Consider the following 27,861-nt stretch of genomic DNA (forward strand, 5'->3'; position numbering starts at 1 on the left):
AAACATGCGATAAATAAAGGCGGAGGCTAAAAACTTTAAAATAATATTTATTTTTAACATTATAATAAATTTCTGAATGATATTGATTAAATGTTTATTCATTTTGCAACATTTTAGAGTGCTATTTTCTCAAGCCGATTAAGTAGAAAATTACCGTGCATCCATCGATCAATAATAATAAAATATGTTTATATTAGTTTACAGTTTATAGGGAGTTCTTTTAGAAGACTAAGCATTAAACAGGACAAAAATATCAACTGGTTCCCATAAAAAGCATGAGTGTTCGCCAACCCTGCCAGGACCTCAAGTGTCTAAACCGATTAGTTTGTGTGTCCCTCGTTCATTCTGCTGCCGCCGAGACTCACGCGGCCTCCGCGCTCCAAAAACCTCGCCTCAGTAGCCCGAGAATAGTTAGCTCAAATTAGCCTCCAGAGTTTATCTTCATTTTGACGTTAAACTGGTGTGTTGGGAGAGACGATTTAGACTGATGGCTGCTTGTGACTGAGCGTAAACATCACAGTCAGAGAGGCACAGTTTAAAAGTGCCACTGACTGTATGTCCCCATCTCATGCTCTCTGATAGTACACAATCGTCACGAGATTTCTTTATGTGGAACTGACCAATGGCACGCTGAAAGGAGGAGAGAGCTGTGACTGACTCCGCCCCCTCAGTTTGACCAGGCCTGAGAGAGATGCTTCATCAGATCACTGGGGTGACTGGGAAAACAAGTCTATTATCAATTGGTATTTATTTAGACAGCATTGGGTCATAGTAATGTGTATTGAGCTGGATGTTTCATGATAATTTCTTCCCACGAAGATCCCCACGACAGGGAAAACCTGGATAAAATTATTAAAATGAATACAAATGTACATGGTAATCAAGGTACACATTTTACAAGGTACATAATAAACATTTTTCAAGTTAAACTGAGCTTTAAAATATTTCACCAAATAGACAATGTTCTTATTTAAAATAAAACAAACTTTCTGAAATTTATAGTGAATTTTATTTTTTTATTTTTTTAGTGGATAAGCAAAGTGGTAAACTTATGTTTTTGATTGTTGTTTTTTGTTACCTGATTGTTACTTGATTCGGTCTTACTGGTATAAAAATTAACGTTAAATTTGAACAAAAAATATATGCCTGTATGAAAATCATGCAAAATGACTATAATATTTCAGATATTTCATATTTTTCCATACTATGGAAGCTAATAGCTACTGTCTTCTGTTTGGTTGCAAACATTCTTCAAAATGCCTTCTTTTGTGCTCAACATATAGGTTTGGAACTGTCATTCTATCTTGATTTTTATTTAATTTTTTGACCTGTATACAACCTTAAATGAGGCATATGTCTCAATCAGCAAAAAAAGTAATGTTGTGGTAGTGTGTGGGTGAAAAGAGAAGTTTGTTTTATAATATTTATAATGTATACTATATTTATAATATATGTTTTTGCTACCGCTATGTAATGAGCATGAGATGGCAGCAGAGGTGCATTGAGAGCGATGGGGCCTTCATCATGGCAATGCTCACTGACTCTACAGCATATGGATTGTAATTTCTTTCACATCTTATCAAGCACATATGACAAAGAAAAATGTGTGTAAAATAATGATTTTAATCAATAAAAACAAAAGGTCTAATGTAAAATCAGTTCCATTATTTTATTAGGTTTGGGCTTGTACTTTAAACATTTACAAAGCTAAAACAAAGACATATGCCCACATCATTGACCTTCTACAGTAATATGTCAATAATCACAAAAATCTATTGTTTAACAGCTCTTTTTCTTTTGTACTTGCTATCTTTGCTTACTAAGGTCATTTTTTTCAACTTTGTGAAAGCAAAATTATATCTGAAATGACTATCGGATGAAAAAAACCCCACTACTGTATGATGTGAGATCATAATGAAATCAGTCAAATTAACTCTTGTCGGTTTTTAAAGGGGAAAACACATTTTGACATTAAACACACACAACAGATTAAATAACATAGATGTAGTCCCTTCTTTATAAAAATAATTATTTGCAAGACCATCTTTTCGATTGGAATGTACATGAGATACATTTAAGAAAAATGCATTACAGCATTTTACCAAATCTACACAGGTTTGGTATTTATTGCTTAAACAGATTATTTAGATTCTAGTTTTGTACCTCAAAAGACAAACAATCACCTATAAACAGTGCGTTGAACGATCAAAACATTTCACAGGTGTGGTAGATGATACCTTTATCGTACCAGAGATAGTGTAAAACTTCACCTGTTGAACTCCATAAAACATTTCCTTCTAACATATGAAAAATTACTTTTCTTTCATTTTTCTCTCAAACTAGTTAAATGAAATCAAATGACACTTTGTATCTTTATTTATTATTTTAACTATTAAGACTACTTTTATGATTCTTTTAGTGTTCTCATTTTATAAACACACAGGCCTCTTTGGTGCTCTGGTGAGAAAAATAGTTTTAAAACAGCTATGCAACAATTTTCAAAAGACAATATATTCACAGTTGAAAAAAAAACAAACAACAACATGTATCTTTTCTTCTTCCAAATAAACTGGCGACTGAAACCAGTGTTCTGTTGCTAATAATTAGCAATGTTTATTATATATATATATATATATATAATTTTTGTATATAGCATAAATCTGTGTATACTTTATGTTTAGCTACAAAAATAGACCATATATAATTTGCATTAATGTTATTCTACACAGTTGTTCGTTTTTATGAATACAATTTATGTCCCCTCACAATGGATATCATAAATTCATTTAACCCTCCACAACACACACATAACACAATAACACTTTCAACTCTGAAAAATAAACAGAAACAACATTAATAGTACAGGTGACAAAGCTTTCGTCAAGTGACAGATACACAGTTGTTCAAGTGACACTGAGCAACTACTTAACACTTTTACATATGTATAAATATAATGTTTACATAATTTAAGCAAAAACTAAATTGGGGAGATGAAATGGAGACAACAACTGGTTAATGAAAAAAGACAGGCAGTACATCTGGACGCCTCTGACTAAAACAAAAAAGTCAGGCAAGCGCAGGTTGTGACGAGAGAGGAATGAGGTCATACTGGCATCTGCATCTCTGTGTATTCATCTTGGCTTTCTCTGTCATTAATTGAAGGCTCTGCATCATCTGCGTCAAGCTGTTACATAAACAAAATGAACAACATTAAAGGCAAAGGGCAAAATAAAAATGTAAGATATTATATTAGTCCTGAAAACAAGATGTCACCATACAGTGCAAAAATTATTTCCATTAAGTAAAAAAATACAGAATTATATCAAATATATTTTAATCTTTAACCTTACTTTAAATTGACAAAACTGCCTAAGATGTAATTAGACATGTTTTTAGAAAATGTATCTTAAAAGTTTATTACCGCATTGCCAAATTGCTTGTGAAAACACACACACACACACACAACAACACTCTGCCAACACAGCAATGCAAGTTGTTAATAAAATACATCAAGGTATAAAAAAAAAAAAACTTTTTTTAGTATAGCACACACTACATTAAATGTCTACAAATATAATTTTCCTATCAACGAAAGAAAAGAAACACTCACACACTGGATCTCACGGTGAGTAAATATTCGGGCCAGCAGGAACCTTCTGAATGGCACAGTGAGGACAAGAACAAACGGGAAGGCTAACGAGGCCGAGGTTGACATTACAACCCACAGCACTGCCAGGTACACCAGCTGCAAACCTGTGAACAGATGCATGCGGAGAGTACGCACCTGAAATAGACAAGACAGAGGTTATTAAAACAGCTAAATCTGAAGAGACAAACTGAGAATGGCATTCCAGACGTACTTTCATCTGATTATTGATTTAAGACTGGTGGATACTGTGATCAGCTGAGTTCTCCATGACAAACCTTGCGGACGTAGGTGTGGTCAGGATGGTACTTCGGTGGCATTAATAGCAGCATCATGCGTTCTGTTAGCTGGATCCCATTGAGAGACATCACTCCCATATAGAGGAATATACCAAATAACACAGCAACAGGAACCTGCCGCAAAACGTCTCCAATCACAATAGAGAGACCTTTGGAGGGAAGAGGGTTTTTCTACTGTCAGTTCCAAGCAACAGATATTAAGAAAATATAACTAATCACCCAAAAAGCCATTCACTGACCTATTAGGGCAACATGTTAGAATTTATTTAGGGATGCAATGATATTAAAATAAACAAAAAAACAATAATTATTTTAATGTTCGGGCTAATAACCAATAATTATATATCTCTCTCTCTATTTTATATATATATATATATATATATATATATTTTTTTTTTTTTCAATCAAAACATTACAATCTAAAAACCAATCATTTTAACAAGAGAGCAAATTTAAGCATCACAAAATTACAGTATGAAAAATAGATATTAATTGTGAGCTCTGCTAAAGTTATTATATAATGGTGTTCACTTATTGTTATTATTATAATAAAGTATCTTTAAGTTTTCAATGTTAACCTAAAGTGAGAATTATATGACAGCAAGGTAATCTAAATATAAAACTGTAGAAATAAGTACATACAAATAATCTAATATCAGCCGATATTTTTGCAATATCGAACCGATAATCGGTTATTTCGGCTGCCCACACTATAGTGCAGGTATATTGTAGATAAGCGGTTCTCAATTCCAGTCCTCGCGACCCCCTGCTCTGAACATTTTGTGTGTCTCTCATCGCTTCAGACATTTCGTCCCCTTGGAATTTAAGGTTCTATCTGCATCCTTAGTAGTTTTGAGATATTGAGCTTCAAAGTTTTTGCATCCCATTCGACTGTCCCATTATGAATACAACATAAAAAAATCTAAGTTGTCACAGAATAACAACATGGGAATAACTAAATTTTGACAAAAATGTCAGATAGAACCTTATAATTCCAAGTGGACGATTTGTTCTATTCGAACGCAAGTGCCCTGCGAAGTGGACATCATGGGATATTCTGCCTTGATTCCAGTTCGAAGCGAACATATATGTTCCATACAAAGTGCACTGAAGTGTGCGAGACGTAAATTTAAATTGTATTTATTAACAGAGATATATGATGTCCCATGTGTGAAGCTGTTGCGCAGCACAAATCCATGAATGAATGTTTCGAAGTGAAGTAGACTTTAACAGATTTCCCCTGCTCAGGGAGTAAGGAGAAATGAACACTGTGTAGGGACCATGTCAATGGGAACACAGTTCATGCACGGAGCACACTTCTAACGAGCTGATTATCTGAATCAGGTGTGTTTACAAAGAGAGACATACAAAATGTGCAGAGCAGGGGGGTCACAAAGACTGGAATTGAGAACCGCTGTTGTAGATGATATTTATGATCCATAAAATTAAGCCACTCACCTACTAGAAAAGCCACCAGAAATCCTGTTACTCTCTGCTCTTTTACTTCCTGAATGCGTGGTTTGTCACCAGGCGCAACAGCTTTGCTCATCACCGTAAGGCTATTTGCATGAGTTACTGAACGAACAGTAGCACCAGTCAACCATGGCAGCCCAAACAGAGCTGAAACACCACCCGCAACCACGATGATCAGCAGGTCCAAGTGAAAGCCTGAACCCTTAACCAGCATCCTGTCCTTCTTGCTGACAATAAGACTTTAAAGGAAAATTGAGTCAGTTTAAATTGAGGAATACTATAATATAGGTATGGTCAGAATAGTTTAGTGACTCACGTGGTGATCTGAGTCTCCATGAAAATGAGGATGTAGACGAGCAGGGCAGGTAGAATGCTGGCAATCATCACCCAAATGGGGAACTGGCCATCTGAGCCCAGTGGGGGTATTAACCAACCACGCTTATCCGGGCTGGTCACAGAGAAGCCATCAGGCACACTTAGTTTCTACATGGGGAGGTAAGAAGTTTATAGGTCACATATTGTGTTGGACACGTGTGTCTGGTGACTTAAGGGCATATATAATAATTTGCTTTAAATGACATACAAAAATGTTCCAGTTTTTAATCATTGAATAAGCTCAGGGTAACTAACAACCCTTAAGGTACGGTCTTATTAGCGAAATTTCACAGGCAAAAAAGGTTGATTGTGTATCGAAGCACAGCTCACAAAGAAGTCACTTTCTTCAAACCAAGCTGCTTTCTGTTGGTCAGCGCAGTGAATTTGCATGAACAACTTCAAATCCGTGTTGGGAGATCTTTCACCTTCATGCAAAATACTCAATCATGTAGATTCTTATTGAAATGACTGGATACCTTCTACAAACATTTACAGAACAACAGAAGATGGTTTCAGATGGTAATACCAGGGTACTTTAACAGATTGGATCCTCAAAAGTATTAAAATATCTTAAATTCACAAGTCTCTTAAATCACAATAGCATAGCACACCAAAGAAAATGTACAAAAATTAAAAACAATGACTTTTATAAATCTTTGGTCTTAAAGGGATAGTTTACCATACATAAAAATGCCATCATCATTTACTCACGCTCCACTTAAACACAAAAGAAGATAATCTGAAGACTGTATGTCTGATGGTGGCATAGTATAATTTTTTTTTTTTTATTAATTTTTTTTTTCTAAATAAACCACAATTGCAAGCATATTTAAATGTATTTTAAGACCTGTTATAGTACTGCTCTTTTGTTGATTTTGATTGCTTCCATTATCCTCATTTGTAAGGCGCTTTGGATAAAAGCGTCTGCTAAATGACTCCATGTAAATACCATGGACGTCAGTGTCTACCATTAACTGTTTGGTTACCAGCATTCTACTTTTGTTCTCAGCAGAAGAAAAATACATACAGATTTGCAACAACTTGAGGGTGAATAAATGACAGACTTTTCATTTCTTTAAATTGTGTGTGTATTGTTTAAGTATTTAAATTTTTAAAACATCGTTCAGTTCCTATAATTACCTCCAAAGTACTTTAAAAATGTCATACGTCTAAAAAAACATTTAGATATAATTAATTTTGAAATGTGCCATTTAAAATCTTGCTTGATGTACAATAAATTTGTGTGTTTGAGTGGACAATTCTAAGAGAAAACTAGTTCATAGATTATACATTACTCAAATTATATAAACATGTCTCACCTGTGTGTAAGTGTCCTTAATGCTGTAGTCCAACAGAACCATGATGGAGATTGCGATAGGAACTCCAAAATCTCCAATAGCCCTTCGGAGCTGAGCAAAAGATAAGAGACAATACAATATCACTTTCGTCACTACCACTTCATCACACACAGATAGCTGACACTTTCATTAAAAACTTGTCCTATATGTTTATTTAATCATTGAGTAAGTGGCACAACATGTTTGCAGGAACACGGGGATACTAGCTCACCCTGCCAGGGAAAAAAGCGCTGTTTTTGAATTTACGCAGATAGAAGGCAATGAAGAAGGTGCCGGCCGTGAGCACCAGGGAGAGGAGAGCGGTGTTTGGCTGGTTTAGGGTTTGCGAGGCATCTGGAGACCTGCCGTCACTTGTGGGTGTTGGTAAAGCAGTGTCATTTTCCTCTCTTCCATAGCAGCTTCTGATAGGATGATCCATGAAGATCTGCACAGTATACAGAGACTGTCTGAATATCCGCTGATCACATTTAAATCTCTCTCATAAACAAACAACTCTAATCAAAAATTTGGGTTCATTACGGTTTTTTTTTTATTAATAATTTTATTCAGCAAGGATGTATTAAATTGACCTAAACATTCTCAACAACGATAAAAACCAGATCATCATATGTGAGTGAAATCACTGTTTTACTGTATTTTTAATCAAATAAATGCAGCCTTGATGAACATAAACATAAAAAACAAAACTTTTGAACAGCAGTGTTAACAACAAAAGCATCGCAATACTTTGCCCAGCTTGAAGAAGGTCTCGTAGATGAAGATGAGAGAGATGAGGAAGGAGAAGATCTCTTGGGTGAAGCGTGACACAAATCGCACAAGGAAGCTCCCCTCAAAGGCCACCGTGAGAACAACAATGATGACCAACCAGATTCCAATCCACGCACGTCCCGTCAGATACTCGATATCATTGGACCGGCAGAACTGCGAACACATCGATCCATATTGATCTCATTTACTAAAACCAGGTTCTAAATGCATCACAATAGCACTGCAAGTATTTCAATTCAATAGCTGTGATTTTCAGCCCAAAGGAGTCTTTACATTCAAACGATCCTCAATAGAGATTTTGCTTCATTCTCAAAAATCGACGCTATTTGCATGCATGCATTTTGTAAATAAACTGCACTATTAGCAGGCACAACATCTTGTCTTTTCTTAGTGAATTAGTAGTATTTGTATTCATTTATTGGAAATACTAACTGAATAGAAGGACTCTTCAAACACTAGCAGGGGTCCAGAGAAGCCCACCACCAGCAAAGGTTGAGCCCCAAGCAGGCAGAACAACATTCCCTGCACGGCAGTGGCAATAATCAGCTCTGACACTCCTATCAAACCATCCGTCTTTTCACCTGGAAACAAGAGAAATGATTTCATTAGGCAAAACAAAAGTGCCTTGTTTTAGATACAACATAAAAGCAGTGCTCTAAATAATAACAAAAAAGAAGAGCTTTGACTAACCCAATAGTCCTCCAAAGGTAATGGCAGGAGAAAGTGCAGCAAAGTAAATGAATATGACTGTGGCCATGCATTGTGGACTTAGGGCATCCTTAAAATCACTGATGTATTTGGGGTAGCGGCGCTGTGCATCTCGGATAACCCCACCAAACAGCCGACCCGTCCTCCGAAGAGGATCGTCTTCAGGTTTCAGAGGAGGATGATGAGCTGAGAACATTAAGAATGAATACAAAAGGTAATTCAATACATTTATTTGGGATAAACAGTGAAACTGGACTGTTCACTTCTGTATTCTGTATATGAGCGAGAGCCTTGTACCCATGTCCTCGGGGCTCTTGGCTTCCTTGGCCTGTAGTTTGACCTCTTGTTCCTGTCTCTTGTGCAGCATCTCTTTCTGGAAGCGAACGATAGAATGCAGGAGCTCATCTCCTCCAACGTCGGATGGAGGAAGCACAATACTGCAGTCCAGGAAGCTGTTGATGGCTGTCAGCAGGTCCTGCCGCTCATCTGCCAAATACGCCGCTTCGTGGAAGTCCTGGAAGAGATATTTGAAATGCTGTTTATACTTAAAACAAGCAAAAAAACATGAGTTATAAAGCTTTTTGTATATTTATACACCACCATTCAAACCTTTGGGGTTGGTAATATTTAATAATTTTTTTAAAGAAGTCTCTTATGTTCATCAAGGCTGCTTTTATTTGATAAAAAAAAAAATTATAAAAAGCACTATTGTGAAATATTATTAGAATTTCAAATAACTGTTTTCTAATTTAATATATTTAAAAATGTAAGTTATTCGTCTGATGACAAAGCTGAACTTTCAGCATCATTACTCCAGTCTTCAGTGTCACATGATCCTTCAGAAATCATTCTAATATGCTGATTTGGTGCTCAAGAAACATTTTAGCAGTGTTGCAATGTTGCATTTTTTAAGTATTCTTTGACGCATTTTTTTTTTACGAAAGTTAATCTAATATTTTTTAACATTAAAAATTTATTTGCTATCACTTTTGATCAATTTAATGCGTCCTTACAGCATAAAAGTATTCATTTCTTTCAGAAAAACAAAAATTTTACTGAAATTTTGGATAAACTATCTCTTATTTAATTAGACCTGATAACACCTTTTTCATTCTGTGCTTACTTTATCAGACATAAGTGTTGATATGGAGCGGCCGATTTGGTGATAGTCAATGTTGGCACTGGGTGGGCCAAGCAGCACGAAAAGAAACCGAACTGGAATTGGCACTTCTAGAACTGACTCTAACAGAACCGCTTCCTGCAGTCTCACGAAGGCCATGGTGGGCTGATCCAGGAAATCCACACTCCCTGTGAAAGAATCCAGATCTGTATCACGACGCGAACTGATTATGGACAGTTAAGAGTTAAGCACGGACAGTTAACTGACCCACAAGGACAACCGTTGCTTCTGCATCCTCTGGAATCTTCTCAAGCAGCTTCAGCTCATGTTTGGATTTGGTCTTGTGCAAACCAAAAAACTGGGGTGTGTCTTTCTGTGGAAACAAAGAGGAAAAAGTAGAATTAGCTATTTTACCGTTCTTTGCCTCCTAAAAATCACACACAGATTTCAACGCACACAGTACCTCATTCTTATCGAAGTCTACACTTCTGCGTGACTCAAAGTTACGTAGTCCTCCGATGAGCGGGTCTGTGGTGTAGGGCTCCGGTGCGGCGATGTGGTTACTGCTATGGTAATGTGATATGAGAGAGCCAAGGCTGGATGCTGAGATGTTCCGGTTAAACAAACTGTGCTCCTTGCCATCACTTGGATGACTAACAAACAGAAGAAATACACAGCACAGAGTTCAGCTGCATGATGCAAATGAGTAAGGTGTTCCTAGGTGAGTAGCTTTACTGCTCCTTTTTTGAGATATGCAGAGTAATGTTCATAAAACCTATGTGAAACGAACCTGTGTTTGAGGAGCAGGGCTCGGAGCACATTGGATCTGTCCTGTGCTGTGATCTGATCGGAGATAATCATCTGCTCTACAACCTGATGAGCAATACCAGGCAGCGTCTTCTGGTCCAGGTCCAACAACACTGCACCTGTGAAATTACACCTTGATACATCAGACACAGCAAAAGGCGTTTGAAATACATCAGAAATATAAAGAATGAATTCAATTTATCCCTCTGTTCTCAGATTGGATTTGTAAGTATAATGTTTATAAAGTGTGAGCTGGTCTCTCTCCTCTCTCTCACCGTGTGAAATGGTCCTGCGGAGCTCCAGCAGGCTGCGGAATGAGAGTGAAGCTACATGAGGTTTGCCCCAGCGCTCCGTCTCCTCCTCCACGTCCTCCTCAAACTTTATCCAGCGAGCCGTTTCCTTCCAGTGCATCTCCTGGTTCTTATCCATCAGTAACTCATTCAGCTCAACAAACACCTGAGAGGACATTTATGATTTATCTGTCCTTTCTTTCAAAGTTGTCCATTTTAAATCCAGTAGAACTGATTTGATGGCAAGTCAACTTAAGACTTAAGACTGGTTTCTTACTAAATCTTTTGTAACAATATACATTATAATTTACTTATTGTCACTTCTGATCAATTTAGGATGTCCGAATTTCTAAAAAGTGTAAATTTCTATAAAAAAAATAAAAAAATAAATAAAAAATCTATAATTGCAACTTGATTTGACAAGCATTCGCCCCATATTGAAACTTTTAGTAGGTTGATTTCCTGAAAAGTGTGAAAACATTGTTCTTTTGTTGGCACATTTTGATTAGCCAAACACAGCAATATCGACCAACTGTGTGAGTTTGGAGTGGTGCTATTTGTTTGATTAACCGATAACAGACAGGGGGAGTTGTTAGGGAAATAGTCTTTTAAGATTTTAAAACTCATAGTTTTATAATTCCATTAATGACCACTAGAAACTACACTCTTTAAGGTGATACTGATGATATAATATGCATTTTTTATTTGCTATACCTCACACGCAAGCCTAGAAAATAGCTCCAAATGTACAGGGGAAAGATAATCTAGTTAGCTGGCGTCTCACCTCATGTGGGGTTCGATCCAACTTGGTCCGGATGCGACTGCTGGGTTCTTTGTGGTCCTTGCCGATGTGAACCACCTGACCTTTAGCGTTCTTCTTAACCAGGTGCCGCCGCACACCAGGGACATCTTCAAACCTGTGACCTGCAAGAAAGACAGCAAGACTACTGCAACTGAAAACTCAACTCAGAGCTCACTAGAACATGACTCTAGTCAAAGTGATCTATTGTTCAGTCAAAATGATTTGTAATTACAGCGCTCACACACACACACACACACACGTACAAGAGACGTCAAAGGCACAGTTGTAGTGGGCAGCTTTGCGCCCTTTGAGAATGTCCACATTCCTGAATCACAGCCACAGATTGTCAGATGAACAGACTGAAAACATGATTTATTCTCAGAAGAATGAGAACAGAAAGGTATATAAAAGGATCCTTTATAACAGAAAAAAAAAATAGAAAAGCAGCTGGCAAAACAAATACATTTTTTGCACTCCAATCACATCACTGATGATCTATGATCAGCTGAAATACTCATTACTCGCTGAAAAACAACACATCTCAATAATAACTAATACAATGCTAAACTATACCATGGGAGGTACTTGGGCTTCATGGGAAGATGTTTAATTTGCTTTGCTAAACGTTAAACAGAATTAATAATTTTAAGATAAAAATATTTAAAAAGTTGTCAATTGATCAAAATGATTTATGTTCCGTTCATTTTATTTTACTAATACATATTAGGCTTTGCAATGTATCATTGATTGCATATATTATTATAGATCATTGATTATGTAAGATTTTTTATGAATGTGCATTAAATTTATATAATTTGTGAAATTTGTGATAATTTCTTGCATTAAATTTGTTTTTTATAAATACTTGAAGATTTTAATTTCATATAAATTATGTTCTTTCATCGCTATTTGTAAAAATGACTGAAAAAGAAATAGAGCACAGTTTTCAAAATAAAAAGCACAACTGTTTTGAACTTTTATATTAATAAGAAATTTTCTTGAGCAACAAATCAGAATATTAGAGTGATTCTGAAGGATCATGTGACACTGAATACTGCAATAATAGCTACTGAAAATTCAGTTTTGTCACCACAGGAATAAATTACATTTTGAAATATATTAAAAACGGAAAACTGTTCGTTGAATTTGGAATAGTATTTCTCAATATGACTGCTTTTAACTGTATCAAATAAATGCAGCCTTGGGGAGCATGTAACAGAACTCTTTCAAAAACATAAACATTTCGAACAGACCACAAACTTTTGAATGCTGTTTGATTTAATAAATCTATTTTTATAATATATATATTTAAACTCTATGTTAAAACTCTTAATTTACATTACGTTGCCAAATACTGTATTTTCCGGAATATAAGTCGCACTTTTTTTCATAGTTTGGCTGTTCCTGCGACTTATAGTCAGGTGCGACTTACTTATCAAAATTAATTTGACATGAACCGAGAGAAATGAACCAAGAGAAATAAACCAATAGAAAACATTACCGTCTACAGCCACTAGAGGGCACTTTATGCTGCTCAGTGCTCCTGTAGTCTACACTGAAGCGCCCTCGAGCGGCTGGAGACGGTAATGTTTTCTATTGGTTCTAGATAAATGCTACTTATAGTCCAGTGCGACTTATATATGTTTTTTTCCTCATCTTGACGTATTTTTGGACTGATACGACTTATACTCAGGTGCGACTTATAGTCCGAAAAATACGGTACATCTTTTGTCAATTTTGACACAAACACACACTCACTTTTAATGCCATCCAGGTCGACCGTGGCGAGCGTCTGTGCCTCGCTCTCATCAGTGGGCATGTATTGGTAGTGTAGTGTGGTGCCCGTCATGTTGCCCGTGCGGCGGCGCTCCTGCAGGTCATAGCTGCGGCTGGGCTTAAAGCTGCCGTCTGGAGAACTCAAACTTGGAAACAAACATGGTGCAGAAACTCGTCTGCCTTTGGGCATATTACAAACCCAATTTCCGCCCCTGCGGCTGTAACAGAACATACTGACGGTGAACACATATACATTTTTTTGAATCTTTCTATGTGTTTGGGTGCGCATGCACACTTACACGGTTGCTGTAACATCTTCTGGGATGCTGATACTGGTCTGAAGCGTTGAATGGGGTATGATTGACAGCTTTCGATGTGGCGAGACTTTACCGTTCTTCTTTACAGTGGAGTCAGGATCGTCTTCTGATACGAAAAACTGTGCGTCAACAAGAGAGAATTATTGAATCATTTAGTCAGATCATAAGAAGAACAAGAAGTGTGTGTGTTTGTGTGAGACTTGACTACCTGTGCCTGCTCAGCATCCACCTCTGTGTCCGTGTCCGGTGTAGGCGTGGTGGTGACATTGCCCTCTTTGTCCTGCTGGCTACAGGAATCTTCATCCAGCTCTTCATCCTCATCATCCTCATCTATCGGGGGAGCAGCTCCCATAGATGAACTCCTCCTCCGTCCTAAGTCCTTCCGCTTTCTTCCTGGCTTTTTCCTCCGGACTTCTGGGAGGTGTTTAGACAGAGGGTGGTGAACGTGTAGAGAGGTGTGACGGTGATCTACAAATGGCAAAAACATCACAGAATTAGAAAAGCATCACTGCAGAGCCCCTTCAGGGAAATAGAAAAAAAAACTTAAAATAAAAAAGATATAAGACTAAACCATTTTTTTTCAATACTTCTGTGTTCCCCGAAGAAACATTGCATTACCTTACAAAGCTTTTGAGAAATAAATAAAATAAGGCGGGAGGTAAAACTATATTTTAGATTTTAGAGCCTTATATCACAAACAAACCAAGTTTCTCAGGAAAAGTGATACTTTTGCGACAGAAGTTTCTCAGGAGAACAGGAAAACGCAAATAAATTGAAATGTAATTTAATTTCCCCTTTTGAGGTAAAATTAAGATCTCATTGAGACATTTATGATTCATTGAGTAAACAATGACAACATTTTCACTTTTGTTGTTTTCTATGGAGGAAAACATTTTTGAAAATACTATAAATATCTATAAACTGTCAAATAAATATGCATTCTCATTTAATTTAGTCACAAATAATATGGTGAAAGGCTATAGACCAGATGCATCAACAGTAAAGCTCTCACACTCAAAGTCCTCCTCATTAAAGGAGCGGTGTTGTTCGATGGGCAAACGCTGGGCAGGTGTAAGGATCTGCTGGAAGCGCTGCACTCCCAGTGTCTTGTTCAAGTCCCCTTCATCATCATCATCATCATCCTCACAGCACTGGGGCGGAGAATGCACTACAACAGGCTACATGTAAATGAGAGAAAAATATTAACATTCATTTCGTTTCATATAGCCTGCATAGATGGATATCAAAGCAGATGTTATGCAAGCAAGGAGAGAGTCATTCACACAAGCATTCTCAGATTCTTATTTGTACATCATAGGCAAGGCGAGTTAATTTATATAGCACATTTCATACATAATGGTAACTCAAAGTGTGTTCCACAAAAAGGATTTTAAATTATCATAAAATATTATCATAAAAACAGATGCATAAGAAACATGAAAAGTGATTTAACATTTATTTAAAGTTAATTTAACAAAAAAAAAAACTCTAAATTTCTCAGTAAAAAGCAGAATGATCATGTGGTAAAAGGACTCATAGTTTGCCTGGTTCGGTATCCAAAAAGACACTTTCTCCAGTGACAGTCATTCAAAATTAGCTGTGCATTATGACAAAACACACGAAAAAAAATTTATGTTCTTTTATATTTTACAGTTTGCCTTCAGCCAATCAGCTCTGTCATACTATTTTCCTGCATCACCTGATTAATCAGTCACATGGCATTTCCAGCTCAGCTGATTGGCTAAACTGAAACCTGGATGCAGAATTGAGTGCTTATGAGCAAAGAGAGCAGATTTCAAATCACACACTTCCGGGGGTCAACTGTCGATGAAATGATAGGCAATGCAAATGGAAAACTTTCTCTAGGTCAGGAATCCTCAAATCTGGCCCACGAGATCCCCTTTTCTGCAGAGTTTAGCTCCAACACTAATCAAACACACCTGAGCATGTTAATCAATCTATTCAGGATCATTAGAAAATCACAGGAGGGTGAGTTTTATCTTGTTTGGATCTGTATACAGGGCATAAAACTAACTTTTTGCCACAGCTGCCAATGGCCGGTGACATGATAAAATATACTGGCCAAAATTATTTTTTACCGGTCATGAAACCCTTATCGCAAAAACAGGCTGTTATTACTACTACACTAACTAAACATATTTACAATGTTTTCCCGCAGTTTTACCTATTAATTATAGCCATTCAACATTACAGTATAATTGAAAGCCATTCATTTTAACATTTTTCAACTTTTAATTTAAGCGATTTTTTTAATTTAAGCGAATCTTCACATAAACTATATTATATATGCATAAACTATACTTTATATTCTCTAATTTTAAGCTAAAACTAGACTGGTAGAGACTAGAACAGTCGAAGAATTTCTCTTTTTCTTTTGTTCTTTCATTTACATCAATGACAGACTTCAGCCGGTTTCACTTTAAAATCAGCACTGTCTCTTTAAAACCTGATACATATGACGCGGATCTGACACATATCTTCTCCAAACTCTTTATGGTCATATAAGACTTATAACTCATAACTCATTTAAAACTACATTTACGAGATAAATCGCCAAAATGCATATTTTGAAGAGGAAGATAAGTAATATCTAACAAACAATACAGAAGAGCTGAAGGCCGCTATCGAAGCATCCTGGGCCTCCATAACGCCTCAGCAGTGCCACAGGCTGATCGCCTCCATGCCACGTCGCATTGAAGCAATAATTTGTGCAAAAGGAGTCCCAACCAAGTATTGAGTGCATAATTAAACCTGCATTGGAGATCTTGAACATTTCTGTTTTGTAAATCTTTTTTTGATTGAATTGTTTTTTTGAGATTCTGAATTGTTTATTTTCCTAAGCAGTAAGTCACAACCATCACTCCCCTGCTGTCTGTGGTATGCTATCCTGAGGATAAACTGAGGCTTGTGGTCATGTGCTTCATTTAATTCTGTGTTTTGAGAGGGGCCCCGCTCCAGGTAAAACTAACATGCCCACAGATACCAAGCTCTGGCACGCTGCATCCTGTAGCTCATCCCACCAGAGCCACAGAGAGTGAGTCAGCACTCCTACAGCCACACACAATGTCGCTCAAGTAGATTGTGACTAAAGTCAGGTTAGTAATGCTGAATGAAGACATTGTATCACTGATGAAGCTTTTAAAATCTTTCTGGTTAGGCTTGTTAAGAATCCTGGTAAGATACACGCATGCCAAACACCCAGTGAGGTGGACCAGAAAACACAATATGCGGAAGTGACCAACTGATCTTGTTAACCGTTTCGACTGTCAAGACTGAGAAACCTAGTTAAGACATAGTAGACATAATTCTTATTCCATCAAGGGCACCAAGTCCTGTTACTAGTGGTGCCAGGTGCATGAGACATTTTTCCACAGAAGTGTCATTGCCTCTGTGAGATCTGAGCACCATTTTAATATTAAGAACAATTCTCGGGCTGAATGAGCAGAGATCCTGCAGAATTACACAAATGTTTTACCAGACAGAAAATGACCTCACAGAGAATCTGTTGGTGATTTTTATTTAGCTCTTTTATCTCATCTTAACCCCCCAACCCACCGCAGATCATCTCAGAATCAGAATAGCTTTATTACCAAGTATGTTTGTATGTTTACCCACACAATAAATTTGACATGACGACAGGAGCTTACAGTGTAGAAGAAAGTACAAACATAGTGCAGAGTCAGCGAAAGTATTCATACCCCTTCATTTATATCACGTTTTATGTTGCTGCCTTATGTTAAACTACTTTAAATTAAAAAAAGTCCATCAATCTACACTCCATACACCATACTGAAAACAGAGCTGTCACAACTTTGTAAATGTATTTAATATAAAAATCTGAAATAAGTACATTGCATAAGTGTAAATATTTACTAAATATTTAGCTGAAGAACCTGAACAGCCTCAAGTCTTTTTGGGTATGATACGACAAGCTTTGTACATCAGCATTTGGCAATTATCTGCCATCTTTCCCCTCATCTCTTCACCTCTCATGCTCCGTCAGCTTGGATGGGGGCAGATGCACATTTCAGGTTTCTCCAGAAATATTTGACTGGGTTCAATCCCAGGCTGTGGCAGGGCCACTCAGGGACATTCACAGAGTTGTCTATAATCTTACTGTATGCTTGGGGTCATTGTCCCATTGGAAGGTGAACCTTCTGCCCAGTCTGAGGTTCTGAATGCGCTGGACTGGGTTTTCATTAAGGCTATCTCAATATTTTTGTGGATTGAGCTTTTCCTCTACTCTTACGAGTCCCTCAGTCCCTGCCACTGAAAACAGCCCCACAGCATGAAGCTGCTACCTGCACATTTTACTTTTGGGATGGTACTCTGCAGATGATAAGCAGGGCTGGTTTCCTTCAAACATGATGACATCACCATATTGCCATTTTGGAGAACACAGGCAGCTTGCGCTCTTCTGAGTCAGCCGCACCACAAGGTTGCGCTCTTTTCTTTCAAATTAAAGCATGAATATACGTAAAAATGTTTCCTTGTGGCGTCGCTGATAAGTAATTATTTTTGTTTTCTTCATGTACAAAAAGTATTCTTGTCGTTCATAACGTTACTGTTGAACTACTGATGGCAGATGGACTATTCTGATGACGTCTTTCATTCTTTTCTGGACTTTGACAGTGTAACTTACTTGGCAGTCTATGGGACGGTCACAAGCCTCCCAGTTTTCATCCAAAATATCTTAAATTGTGCTCTGTAGACAAATGAAGCTTTTACAGGTTTTTTGTTGGTAGGAGCTTTGACTTCTTTTAGGAGCAGAAAACCACCCAGATGAAGGCTAATTGAAACACTACAGTTTTCCAGGGACGTATTTAAAAACCAGACACAATCTGCACAGCACATCTTCAACTGCTGTATAATGGCACAACATGTTCCTGCGAAGTAAATAGATTTCTGGGTATGGCAGGTCAGGTGGCTTTGTCCCCATGGTTACACAAATTGTTTTTAAATCTTATTAAATCAGACCTCTGGAGGATCAATGGCGAATCTTTTAAAAGTGACCAGACCACTGCTAGAATCTCACCAAATCAGTAGAACAGGCACTAATAATGTTCCTAACCACATATACCACACACACACACACACATAACACAACCATAATCAAATATCAGATGCTTTTTTTATGAAAGCTTTACGTGCTTGAACCCAACAAAACACTTTAAATGTTAATGTAAAAATGCTGCTTTTCTGATTATTAGCAATCTACATTTAACAAATCTAACATCAACAAGTTTTATTTTTGGTGTATTTTCAAAGGCTGTGTGAAAGTGTACTATACCAAATATATTGGGCTATACAAAACCTCACAACTATAAAACGACTTTCCATTAAGTTGTATTGGCATGCAATGGACGATTCAAAAATAGAAATGATTCATATGAGTTTGTTCTTTTTAGTGAATAAAAAAAAAAAAAAAATACCAGTGACCAGTGGAGCCTGATTCCTTAACCGAATGACTCTTATGAGCCCATAATTTTTAAATAATAAACAACACAGTACAACCAGTGTAGTCTGATTCTCAAACAGAATAACATATGTTTTGGTTCTTTTATAAATTGTTAAAAAATTAATTTAAATTGTTTTAATTCATACGAAACAATGTTCTGTATAATTTACAACAGGAATATGTGTTAAAAAAGTAAACAGGATTACTGTCTCACCCACTTAAATAATATTTAGTGTTTAATAGGAAAGCATTGGATGAATGCTGATGAAGATAACCTTACATATATATAAAAAAAATTCTTCAAGCTTAATATTGTTCGTAGCCTAAAAAAAATAAAAAGTGAATAAGTTAAAGATTACCTACCAAATGTCTCATCAAGCCTGCGGCAGAAGTGATGTCACTGGCATCCTGAGGGTCACTCATTGCTTACGGTCAGGTTTGTGGGTGAGGCTGTAAAGTGCGCTGGCTTTAGCCCTTTTCTCTTTCACTCAGACTCAACTGGGAACTTTCGGGCAGCATAACCTGTGGTGACACATGGAAAACAACAGATTGATTTACATGTTCATGTCTTAGAGACAACCTTTATTTTTTCCCCACTGAGCTTCTGTTTTTTGTAGTTTACTGAGAAATGCTGCACTGAGAAAAGCTCTTGACTTTAATGGCCATTAAAGCGTGCCCAATAATGGTTTTAAAGCCCTAAGGTAAAGATACATCTAGATAAATAGTGACATAAATGATACATTCTGTGAACAGCAGTACAACTACATGGATGGAAGTCTTTCAAAGACCCAGTAGATGGAACTATTTTCCTTCCATGCAATTTCACAGAGAAAATGACTAAATAATTAATACTCATAAAACTATTGCAACATCACATATATGTACATTTTCAAGTTTAGAAATAAATACTCATGTGTAAAATATAAACCATATTTCTGAGGCATTTCCCCATCCTTATAAACCCAAGAGACACGTCAGAGGAGTCTGGGGGCTAGACGATGTGCTTTTCAATGCTACATTTTATTTTCAACTTGATATTCAGACACTGTAAATCTGTCTGAGCATTAGTCATCAACAAGGACAAAGCTCATATACAATATCACAGGAACAGCATCTCATATAAATGGGGTAGGGTGCAGGAAATTCTGTAACATTTCTTAATGGAAAATACCAAAATTAGAAGCCATATTGTTACTCAAATTGATACATATGTAGGTTTGATATCAGTATGTGAAAGGTCACAGTATTTTTTTTTCCAACAGACCATCAGTAAATTATAAACTATTTTTAACATTTGAATACAAACATCTTTGGGGGGAAAGAATAATTCACATCGGTGAATGTCTAAATATGAGGACATTAAAACCATTGCCAATGCAGTCTAAGTGTTTCATAATGCACCCTCCATTCAAAAATAAAGTAATGTGTGTGACATTGGTGAAGCATGCACTTGCCTAAACAGAGAACAACCTTTTCAAGGCTGAGTAGTTTTAATAGCTAGAGTTCATGTGCACGGTTTCCTTTCTTATTAGGACATAAAAATCTTTTCAAAACTTTAACCAGAAAAAGTTTTACAAAGTTATTATATTGCTAAACTGTAATGTGTTCAGAGCCAGATGTTAATGATATGACCTCAATTTGGTAAAGGTGCGCTACTTTCAATCTTACACAGTAAAAAGATTCAGTTTAACATATGAAGTGTATGTTTTTGATGTACCTTTTGTAACAGGGCCTTTGAGTCAGGGGTTTCCAATCCTGGTCCTGGAGAACCAACGTCCTGCAGTGTTTAGCTCGAACTTGTCCCCCTCGAAGATTCTAGTAATCCCAAAGACCTTCATTAGTTTTTTTTTTTTTATTCAGGTTTGTTTAATTTGGGGTGGGATCTGAACTTTGAAGACATTGGCCTCTCCAGGAACAAGACTGGTAACCCCTGATTTAATGGCAGGAGCACTCCAGCTTCATTATCTCCACACGTTTGTGCCACATCAGATGATGTTGTCCAGCATGGTTTGAGAAGGATCCAAAGAAATCCAAAAAATATTTGTTTTATTCTAAATTCAAAATCTGAAAACATTTGTTTTATGTGGAGATTAAACATGTCTTCATAAAATATCGTTTTGCATCTTGATTCCTTTGTTTTATGTTTGTCAAACTCTTGAAACTTTCTTTTTATTCCTAGTTTAAATAAAAAAGCCCAGATTTTCAGTGTATCCTCAGACCTTTGGGTGCCACTGTGTGTCTGTACACTTAAGGTGACTGAGGACAGTGATTCAGCAAAGATGTTTCCCATAGGTTATGAGAATCCTCGCTGTAAGACTTAGACTTATGCTGCTGCCATGTGAACACCAAATTCAGAACTGTGTGATACAACTAATAGTTTCTAACAAAAAACACGCGATAGTGCAGTTTCTTTAAAGCATGCATTCACAGCACATTGGCTGTTGCTATGTTATATATGCTATTTGCCTGTCTGGTGACAGTAGATGGTCAGAAATAGAAAAGAAAAATATCAGCACTATCTATGTAGACAGGACACTCGACATTGCACTGCTTTTGTATTGAACACTAATTTTAAATAAATTTACATTTTTATGCAAATTTGCACACCTGGCAAAGTGACTTCCAATGCATTCAAGTTACTAAAGCAATATATTTGATCAGTCCCTAGGAATCAACCCCTGTTTGAACTACAGGAACACTAAATAGAACAGGTTTGTTGGAAAATGAGTAAAACCTTCAGTATTCCAGTCCATTAGAAGAATCACTGAGTCATCTAATGCTCATAACCTGGGCCAAAATCATTGTTGCTCTGATACCAAGCGTAACTCTAGACCCCTCATCATCACTGGGCTGGATATACAAAGCATGTAAGATAGAAAGAGCCACATTCCTGACATTCACAGTCCAGAGACAACAACACAGAACGAGCAAAAAGCAGGATTACGATTCATCCAAGCATATTTCCAAGCATATAATTCCCCTCTCCCTGATAGTGTTCAAAAAATTAAAAAAAAATACAACAGGAAGCACTTTGTAAGACAGGAAGGGCTGCAGTTACCTTTCCTGCAAAATATAACTCCAAACACTATGTGAATGTTTTTTTTTTACCACAAAATATGAACATGCCCTTACTATATAACAAGCAACAGACAACCAAAGACATAAAACCAATTAACACCATTTTTTTAAATACAATGAAAGTAAAATGGAACCAAAAAGGTTTAGTTACCAACATTCAGCAAAATATCATCTTTCATGTTCCACAGCAGAAAGTAAGTCATACAAGTTTGGAATGACAAGAGTGTGAGTTAATGATGACAGAATTTCCAATTTTAGGTGAACTGTCCCTTTAACTACAGCTTGTTACAGAGAAGAAAATCACAGAGAGACTTACCTCAGAATGCTCACTGCAGGGAGACAGCAGTCATTGTAGTGCGATGTCAAAGACCCACTGAAGCCAAACAGCCACCGAAAGACAGAAAAAGAAAAAGACACAGAGGGAGGAGGGACAGGAGGTGAAAAAAGGCAGTGATTGGAGAACAGAAAAGCTGTTCCGGATGTTAAAGCGCACTACTCTTTTATCCTAACCTCTCTCGCTCTCTCTCTCTCTCTATCTGTCACACACACATGCTGTTCACTTCCAACCTTGAGGCACCTACTGATAGGTGTCCCTCCTTTCTCGATTAAGTTTCCTCCTTTAGCCCTCTGACAAAAATGAGACCAAATGGACGTAACTCAACAATATGGCATTTACATTTCAGGAATCATTTGAAAAAGACCTAAGATACACACATCCTAGTACTGTTTAGCACCTACCAATATACTTCATATACAGGTGCATCTCACTAAATTAGAATGTCGTGGAAAAGGTTATTTCAGTAATTCAACTCAAATTGTGAAACTGGTGCATTAAATAAATCCAATGCACACAGACTGAAGTAATTTAAGTTTTTGGTTCTTTTAATTGTGATGATTTTGGCTCACATTTAACAAAAACCCACCAATTCACTATCTCAACAAATTAGAATAGTGACATGTCAATCAGCTAATCAACTCAAATTGCCAAAGAAGCTGGCTCTTCACAGAGTGCTGTATCCAAGCATGTTAACAGAAAGTTGAGTGGAAGGAAAAAGTGTGGAAGAAAAAGATGCACAACCAATCAAATCGATTCAAGAATTTGAGTGAACTTCACAAGGAATGGACTGAGGCCGGGGTCAAGGCACACAGACGTGTCAAGAAATTTGGCTACAGTAGCCGGATTCCTCTTGTTAAGCCACTCCTGAACCACAGAAGAAGAAGAAGGAGAAGAAGAACTGGACTGTTGCCCAGTGATCCAAAGTCCTCTTTTCAGATGAGAGCAAGGTTTGTATTTCATTTGGAAACCAAGGTCCTAGAGTCTTGACGAAGGGTAGAGAAGCTCATAGCCCAAGTTGCTTGAAGTCCAGTGTTAAGTTTCCACAGTCTGTGATGATTTGGGGTGCAATGTTGGTGTTGCTGGTGTTGGTGTTTTTTGAAAACCATAGTCACTGCACCCATTTACCAAGAATTTTGTAGCACTTCATGCTTTCTTCTGCTGACCAGCTTTTTGAAGATGCTGATTTCATTTTCCAGCTGGATTTGGCACCTGCCCGAACTGCCAAAGATAAGCTGAAGGCCACTGTCAAAGAAACCTGGGCTTCAATACCACCTCAGCAGTGCCACATACTGATCACCTCCATGCCACGCCAAAGGCAGTAATTAAAGCAAAAGTATACCCTACCAAGTATTGAGTACAGTAAATGAACATACTTTCCGGAAGGTCAACAACTCACTAAAAAATGTTTTGTTTTTTATTGGTTTTATGAATTATTCTAATTTGTTGAGATGAGTGAAATGGTGGGTTTTTGTTAAATGTGAGCCAAAATCATCACAATTAATAGAACCAATGACTTCAACTACTTCAGTCTGTGTGCACTGAATTTATTTAATACACAAGTTTCACAATTTGAGTTGAATTACTGAAATAAATGAACTTTTCCACGACATTCTTATATATTGAGATGCACCTGTATGCCCATGTAGGATTTTATTAAAGATTGTCTAAAAGTGACAGCTTTGACATGTGAAATTAATGTTTTAAATGAATGGTCTGGGATTAGTACGAGTCAAACTCATTTGATAGCATTTGTGTCAATGTTCATTACCACACAATTTATTTTGAACTTATTTTAACTAAGAAAACAGTGTATTCAGCCAACATTTAAATGTTAAAATACTGTTTCAATTGTAAAGGCATGAGACTTAAAAATATGTACATTAACATGGTTTTAATAAGACAATAAAACAACAAACTCAAAAAGCTTTACAGGTTAAATACAAGTTTTAACAGAATAATTAATTTACATTCATAAACATTCATATACATTAAAGGCTTCACATTTCTGCTTTTAAATATTCCATAAATTGACCCCATTCACTTACATTATAAGTGCCTCATATTAACCCTAACAAGTCTGAATGATTTTTTTTTGCGATAGTCAACATTATAACACAAATGCTGTTAATTGAGCATTTCTGATGCTAATGTATTGAGCCCGGAACATTACTTTATTTTATTGAATATTATGCCAAATTGAGAGTTATATTATGAAACAATAAAACAGAGAGGCTCAATAGTCTTTCCAGCCAAAACAATGTTTTCAAGCAAGCAAATTTGCATTGCTCTATCAGTGGAGATATGTTTTATCCTGCTTATGACCTCAGAGGACACCGGATGTTAGTAAGTCTCAGTGACAAACTACAGCACAACAGTTTGTGTTTAACTGATTATATGTTCAGCAATGTTCTAGGAAATTTCCATCATATCTTTATTGTTTCCCGAGGTTATAGTTTTAATTGCAAAATGACGTCTTCATAATGCATTTAACACAGAAATGTAATCCTTGTCCTGAACATTATGATATAATGGATCACCACGAACCAGTGATGACGTGAATTCACGGCTGAATTGTTGCACACTATGCAACCCAGCCACCAGCAGTGAAATAGTATGGTTTAAAATCAGGTTGGAGCTTTTCTTTTCATAAATACATGCTGATGATTTCAGCAATCACGCCTCGTTATATGGCAGTCAAGGGTTTGGGCGCAAGCTGATTCTGTCTGTTTTCTGATTGTGGTACTTGTGGAAGACATGGCCCAGCAAAAACCTTTGATAAATCAAAGCAACATGCTTGACAATACAGTTATTTAAGAGCAAATTATATTATGTGGATTAGATTAATCTGTAGAAAAGATATCATGTTCCCATCCAAAATCATTGATCAAATAATAATGAAATATTATGTCACACTCGGTGGTCGTTTAAAAGCTGTAACAGTAAATTTGAAATATGACATAAGGGGAGAATCAACCAGTGGGCTAACTGTGGATAAATAGTGCTTAGGGGTGCAGGGTGCTGGCAGGTGTTATTTTTACAGCGTAAAATATTTGTTCTGCCAATTCCCCATTCAGCCATTGTCCAAAGTGGAAAACTATATTTCTGTATGATCAGATGAACAATGCTCTGCAGTCAAAATTGATCTGAGACATGCTGTGTGCATTGACCATATTTACATTCACATCAATTAAGGTCCATATTCTGGTTGAGACTTTAATGCTACACAGTTTTTGGAATATTAATTTATACAATAATATAATATTTACACTATGATTCAAGAGACCTTTGGTACTGTTCAATGTCATATAGTGGTTCTTATACTTAAAAAAGAGAAAGAAGAAAACCATAGTTCTAACAGAACATAAATGGACACATTATAATTAAACTTTGGTACTATCTTGACATTTATCAACGAGTGTCGTCTGATAAATAAATAAATAAACATGTTTTTAATTAAAACACTACGACAGAAATAATGGTTTAATCAGATCGCATTCAAATTTAAATGGGGTTTAGAATAACAATGTTATCATGTTGTGGTGGAAACTGACGACCATTGAGCTTTCAGACAAACTACACATGCTTACTACAATCTTTCACGATATATCTCTGCTGTTCGTTCTCGCAGACTCGCACCGATTACTTGTTTGTATGGCACATTTTAACCTACGTTAGTGTCTTATTTACCGTCAAATGCATTTGCAGAACGCGTTCAGCTTACACACCGAGTCAACGCACTTGTCTGTCGAGCAAATAACCGCACTTCATGTCGTCTTCTCGGTCTGGGAGCAAAACCTATTCAGTACCAAAGGCTCAGGAAAACGTGGACATGCGGCATGCAGATGTTTTGTATCATGACACCCCATCCACACTGCAAGCGACATGGAAAAACTACGAGACTAACGTTATTGCCAATGAAAAGAGAAAGAAAGATCAATTGTTTACAACTGACATCTGGTGCTTGCAGCTCGTTAGCAGCGTCACTCCCGCCAGCAGTGTTGCCTGGGTGTGTTAAAAAAACCTTGATATTACCGACCTCATCGTCACCTGTCTGGACTTCATCTACCGTGCGAGGAAAACATGTTAAATATTCAATAAGATCCCAAACTATAGCGTGAGCTGCACGCCCCGTCAACCAGTCAAATATTGACCATGACTAGAATCCACAAGTTAATAAAACGACCGGTTAAAAACACATCTGAAGGTTGATCATAGACCACCCTACAATAATACATTAAAAAAGTAAAAGTAAAAAAAATAAAATAAAAATAAAAATCAGCTATGAAATGATACCATACTCACAGTAGGGAATTGCAGTGCACAACAACTATCGCCATACAGGAAAAATAGAAATATTAAAAAAATACTCACCTGTCATGCAAGAGGTATCCAGTCTTCCAAATGCTAAATATCTGTTAAAAAAGAAAAGAAAAAAAACGATGATGATTTCGCTTTAAGTGAACTGTAAGGAAGTACAGGTATCAGTCAGATCTTTTCTGGAAACCTTTGCATGCTCTTTCATGAAGAATCAGTCAACTAGTTTTCGTATGTGGCATTTTATATTCAAGAAGTGGTGCATGTGTGTGCTCTTGTTTTTGTGATATATCAGGACACAACTCTGTATAATGACATGACAGGTATTACAAAGAGGACATAACCCATTACTTATGAGGACATAACCCATGTCCCTATTTTTCAAAACGCTTATAAACCATACTGAATGAGTTTTTTGAGAAAGTAAAAATGCAAAAAGTTTCCTGTGAGGGTTAGGTTAAGGGGTAGGGTTGGTGAAGGGCGATAGATTATACAGTTTGTACAGTATAAAAACCATTACGCCTATGGGATGTCCCCACTTTTCACAAAAACAAACGTGTGTGTGTGTGTGTGTGTGATTAATTGGTCAGCTTTAAAATCCCCGGGGAATAAGTGCTAAACAGTCTCATTACAAATGCACAGCACAAATGTTAACCTCCATTCTGTTCATTACTGTTCTTGACTTGTTTTTGATGTAAATATGAAATGAGTTTGTGATATTATTCTAGTTAATTTTGAAAGGATATAGTTCACCTAAAAATTAAATGTCATTTCAGACTTGACACATCATTTGATGACTGACTTTCTGCTGCAGAACACAAAAGAAGACATTTTGTTTCAACTATATTTGTCCAAAATGAAAGTCAAAGGGGTCTAAAACAACGATGGACCCCACTGACTTTGGATGGATAGAA

General features: G+C 36.8%; 1 protein-coding gene across 3 annotated transcripts; it reads right to left on the reverse strand.

The window, feature by feature from the left end:
• Nucleotides 1-1,645: 1,645 nt before the first annotated feature.
• Nucleotides 1,646-27,861, reverse strand: LOC128030455 (anion exchange protein 2). Of its 3 annotated transcripts, none has more exons than XM_052618107.1 (24): nt 27,005-27,861; nt 22,613-22,669; nt 19,582-19,740; nt 14,752-14,917; nt 13,948-14,207; nt 13,722-13,858; nt 13,405-13,640; nt 11,629-11,768; nt 10,830-11,010; nt 10,538-10,673; nt 10,211-10,400; nt 10,015-10,120; nt 9,751-9,935; nt 8,925-9,141; nt 8,610-8,813; nt 8,352-8,500; nt 7,878-8,072; nt 7,363-7,575; nt 7,113-7,202; nt 5,735-5,901; nt 5,404-5,657; nt 3,925-4,094; nt 3,611-3,784; nt 1,646-3,184 (listed from the first exon to the last, which is right to left on the reverse strand). In XM_052618107.1, exons 3-24 carry the CDS (start codon nt 19,639-19,641, stop codon nt 3,104-3,106), a joined length of 3,711 nt encoding a protein of 1,236 aa, XP_052474067.1. In that variant the 5' UTR covers nt 19,642-19,740; nt 22,613-22,669; nt 27,005-27,861; the 3' UTR covers nt 1,646-3,103. The 3 variants fall into 3 exon arrangements, with proteins under 3 accessions (XP_052474067.1, XP_052474076.1, XP_052474081.1); XM_052618116.1 differs by lacking the exon at nt 27,005-27,861 and adding an exon at nt 20,936-21,033; XM_052618121.1 differs by lacking the exon at nt 22,613-22,669.

Source organism: Carassius gibelio, chromosome A2 (genome assembly GCF_023724105.1).
Source record: "Carassius gibelio isolate Cgi1373 ecotype wild population from Czech Republic chromosome A2, carGib1.2-hapl.c, whole genome shotgun sequence".
Taxonomy (NCBI): Eukaryota; Metazoa; Chordata; class Actinopteri; order Cypriniformes; family Cyprinidae; genus Carassius; species Carassius gibelio.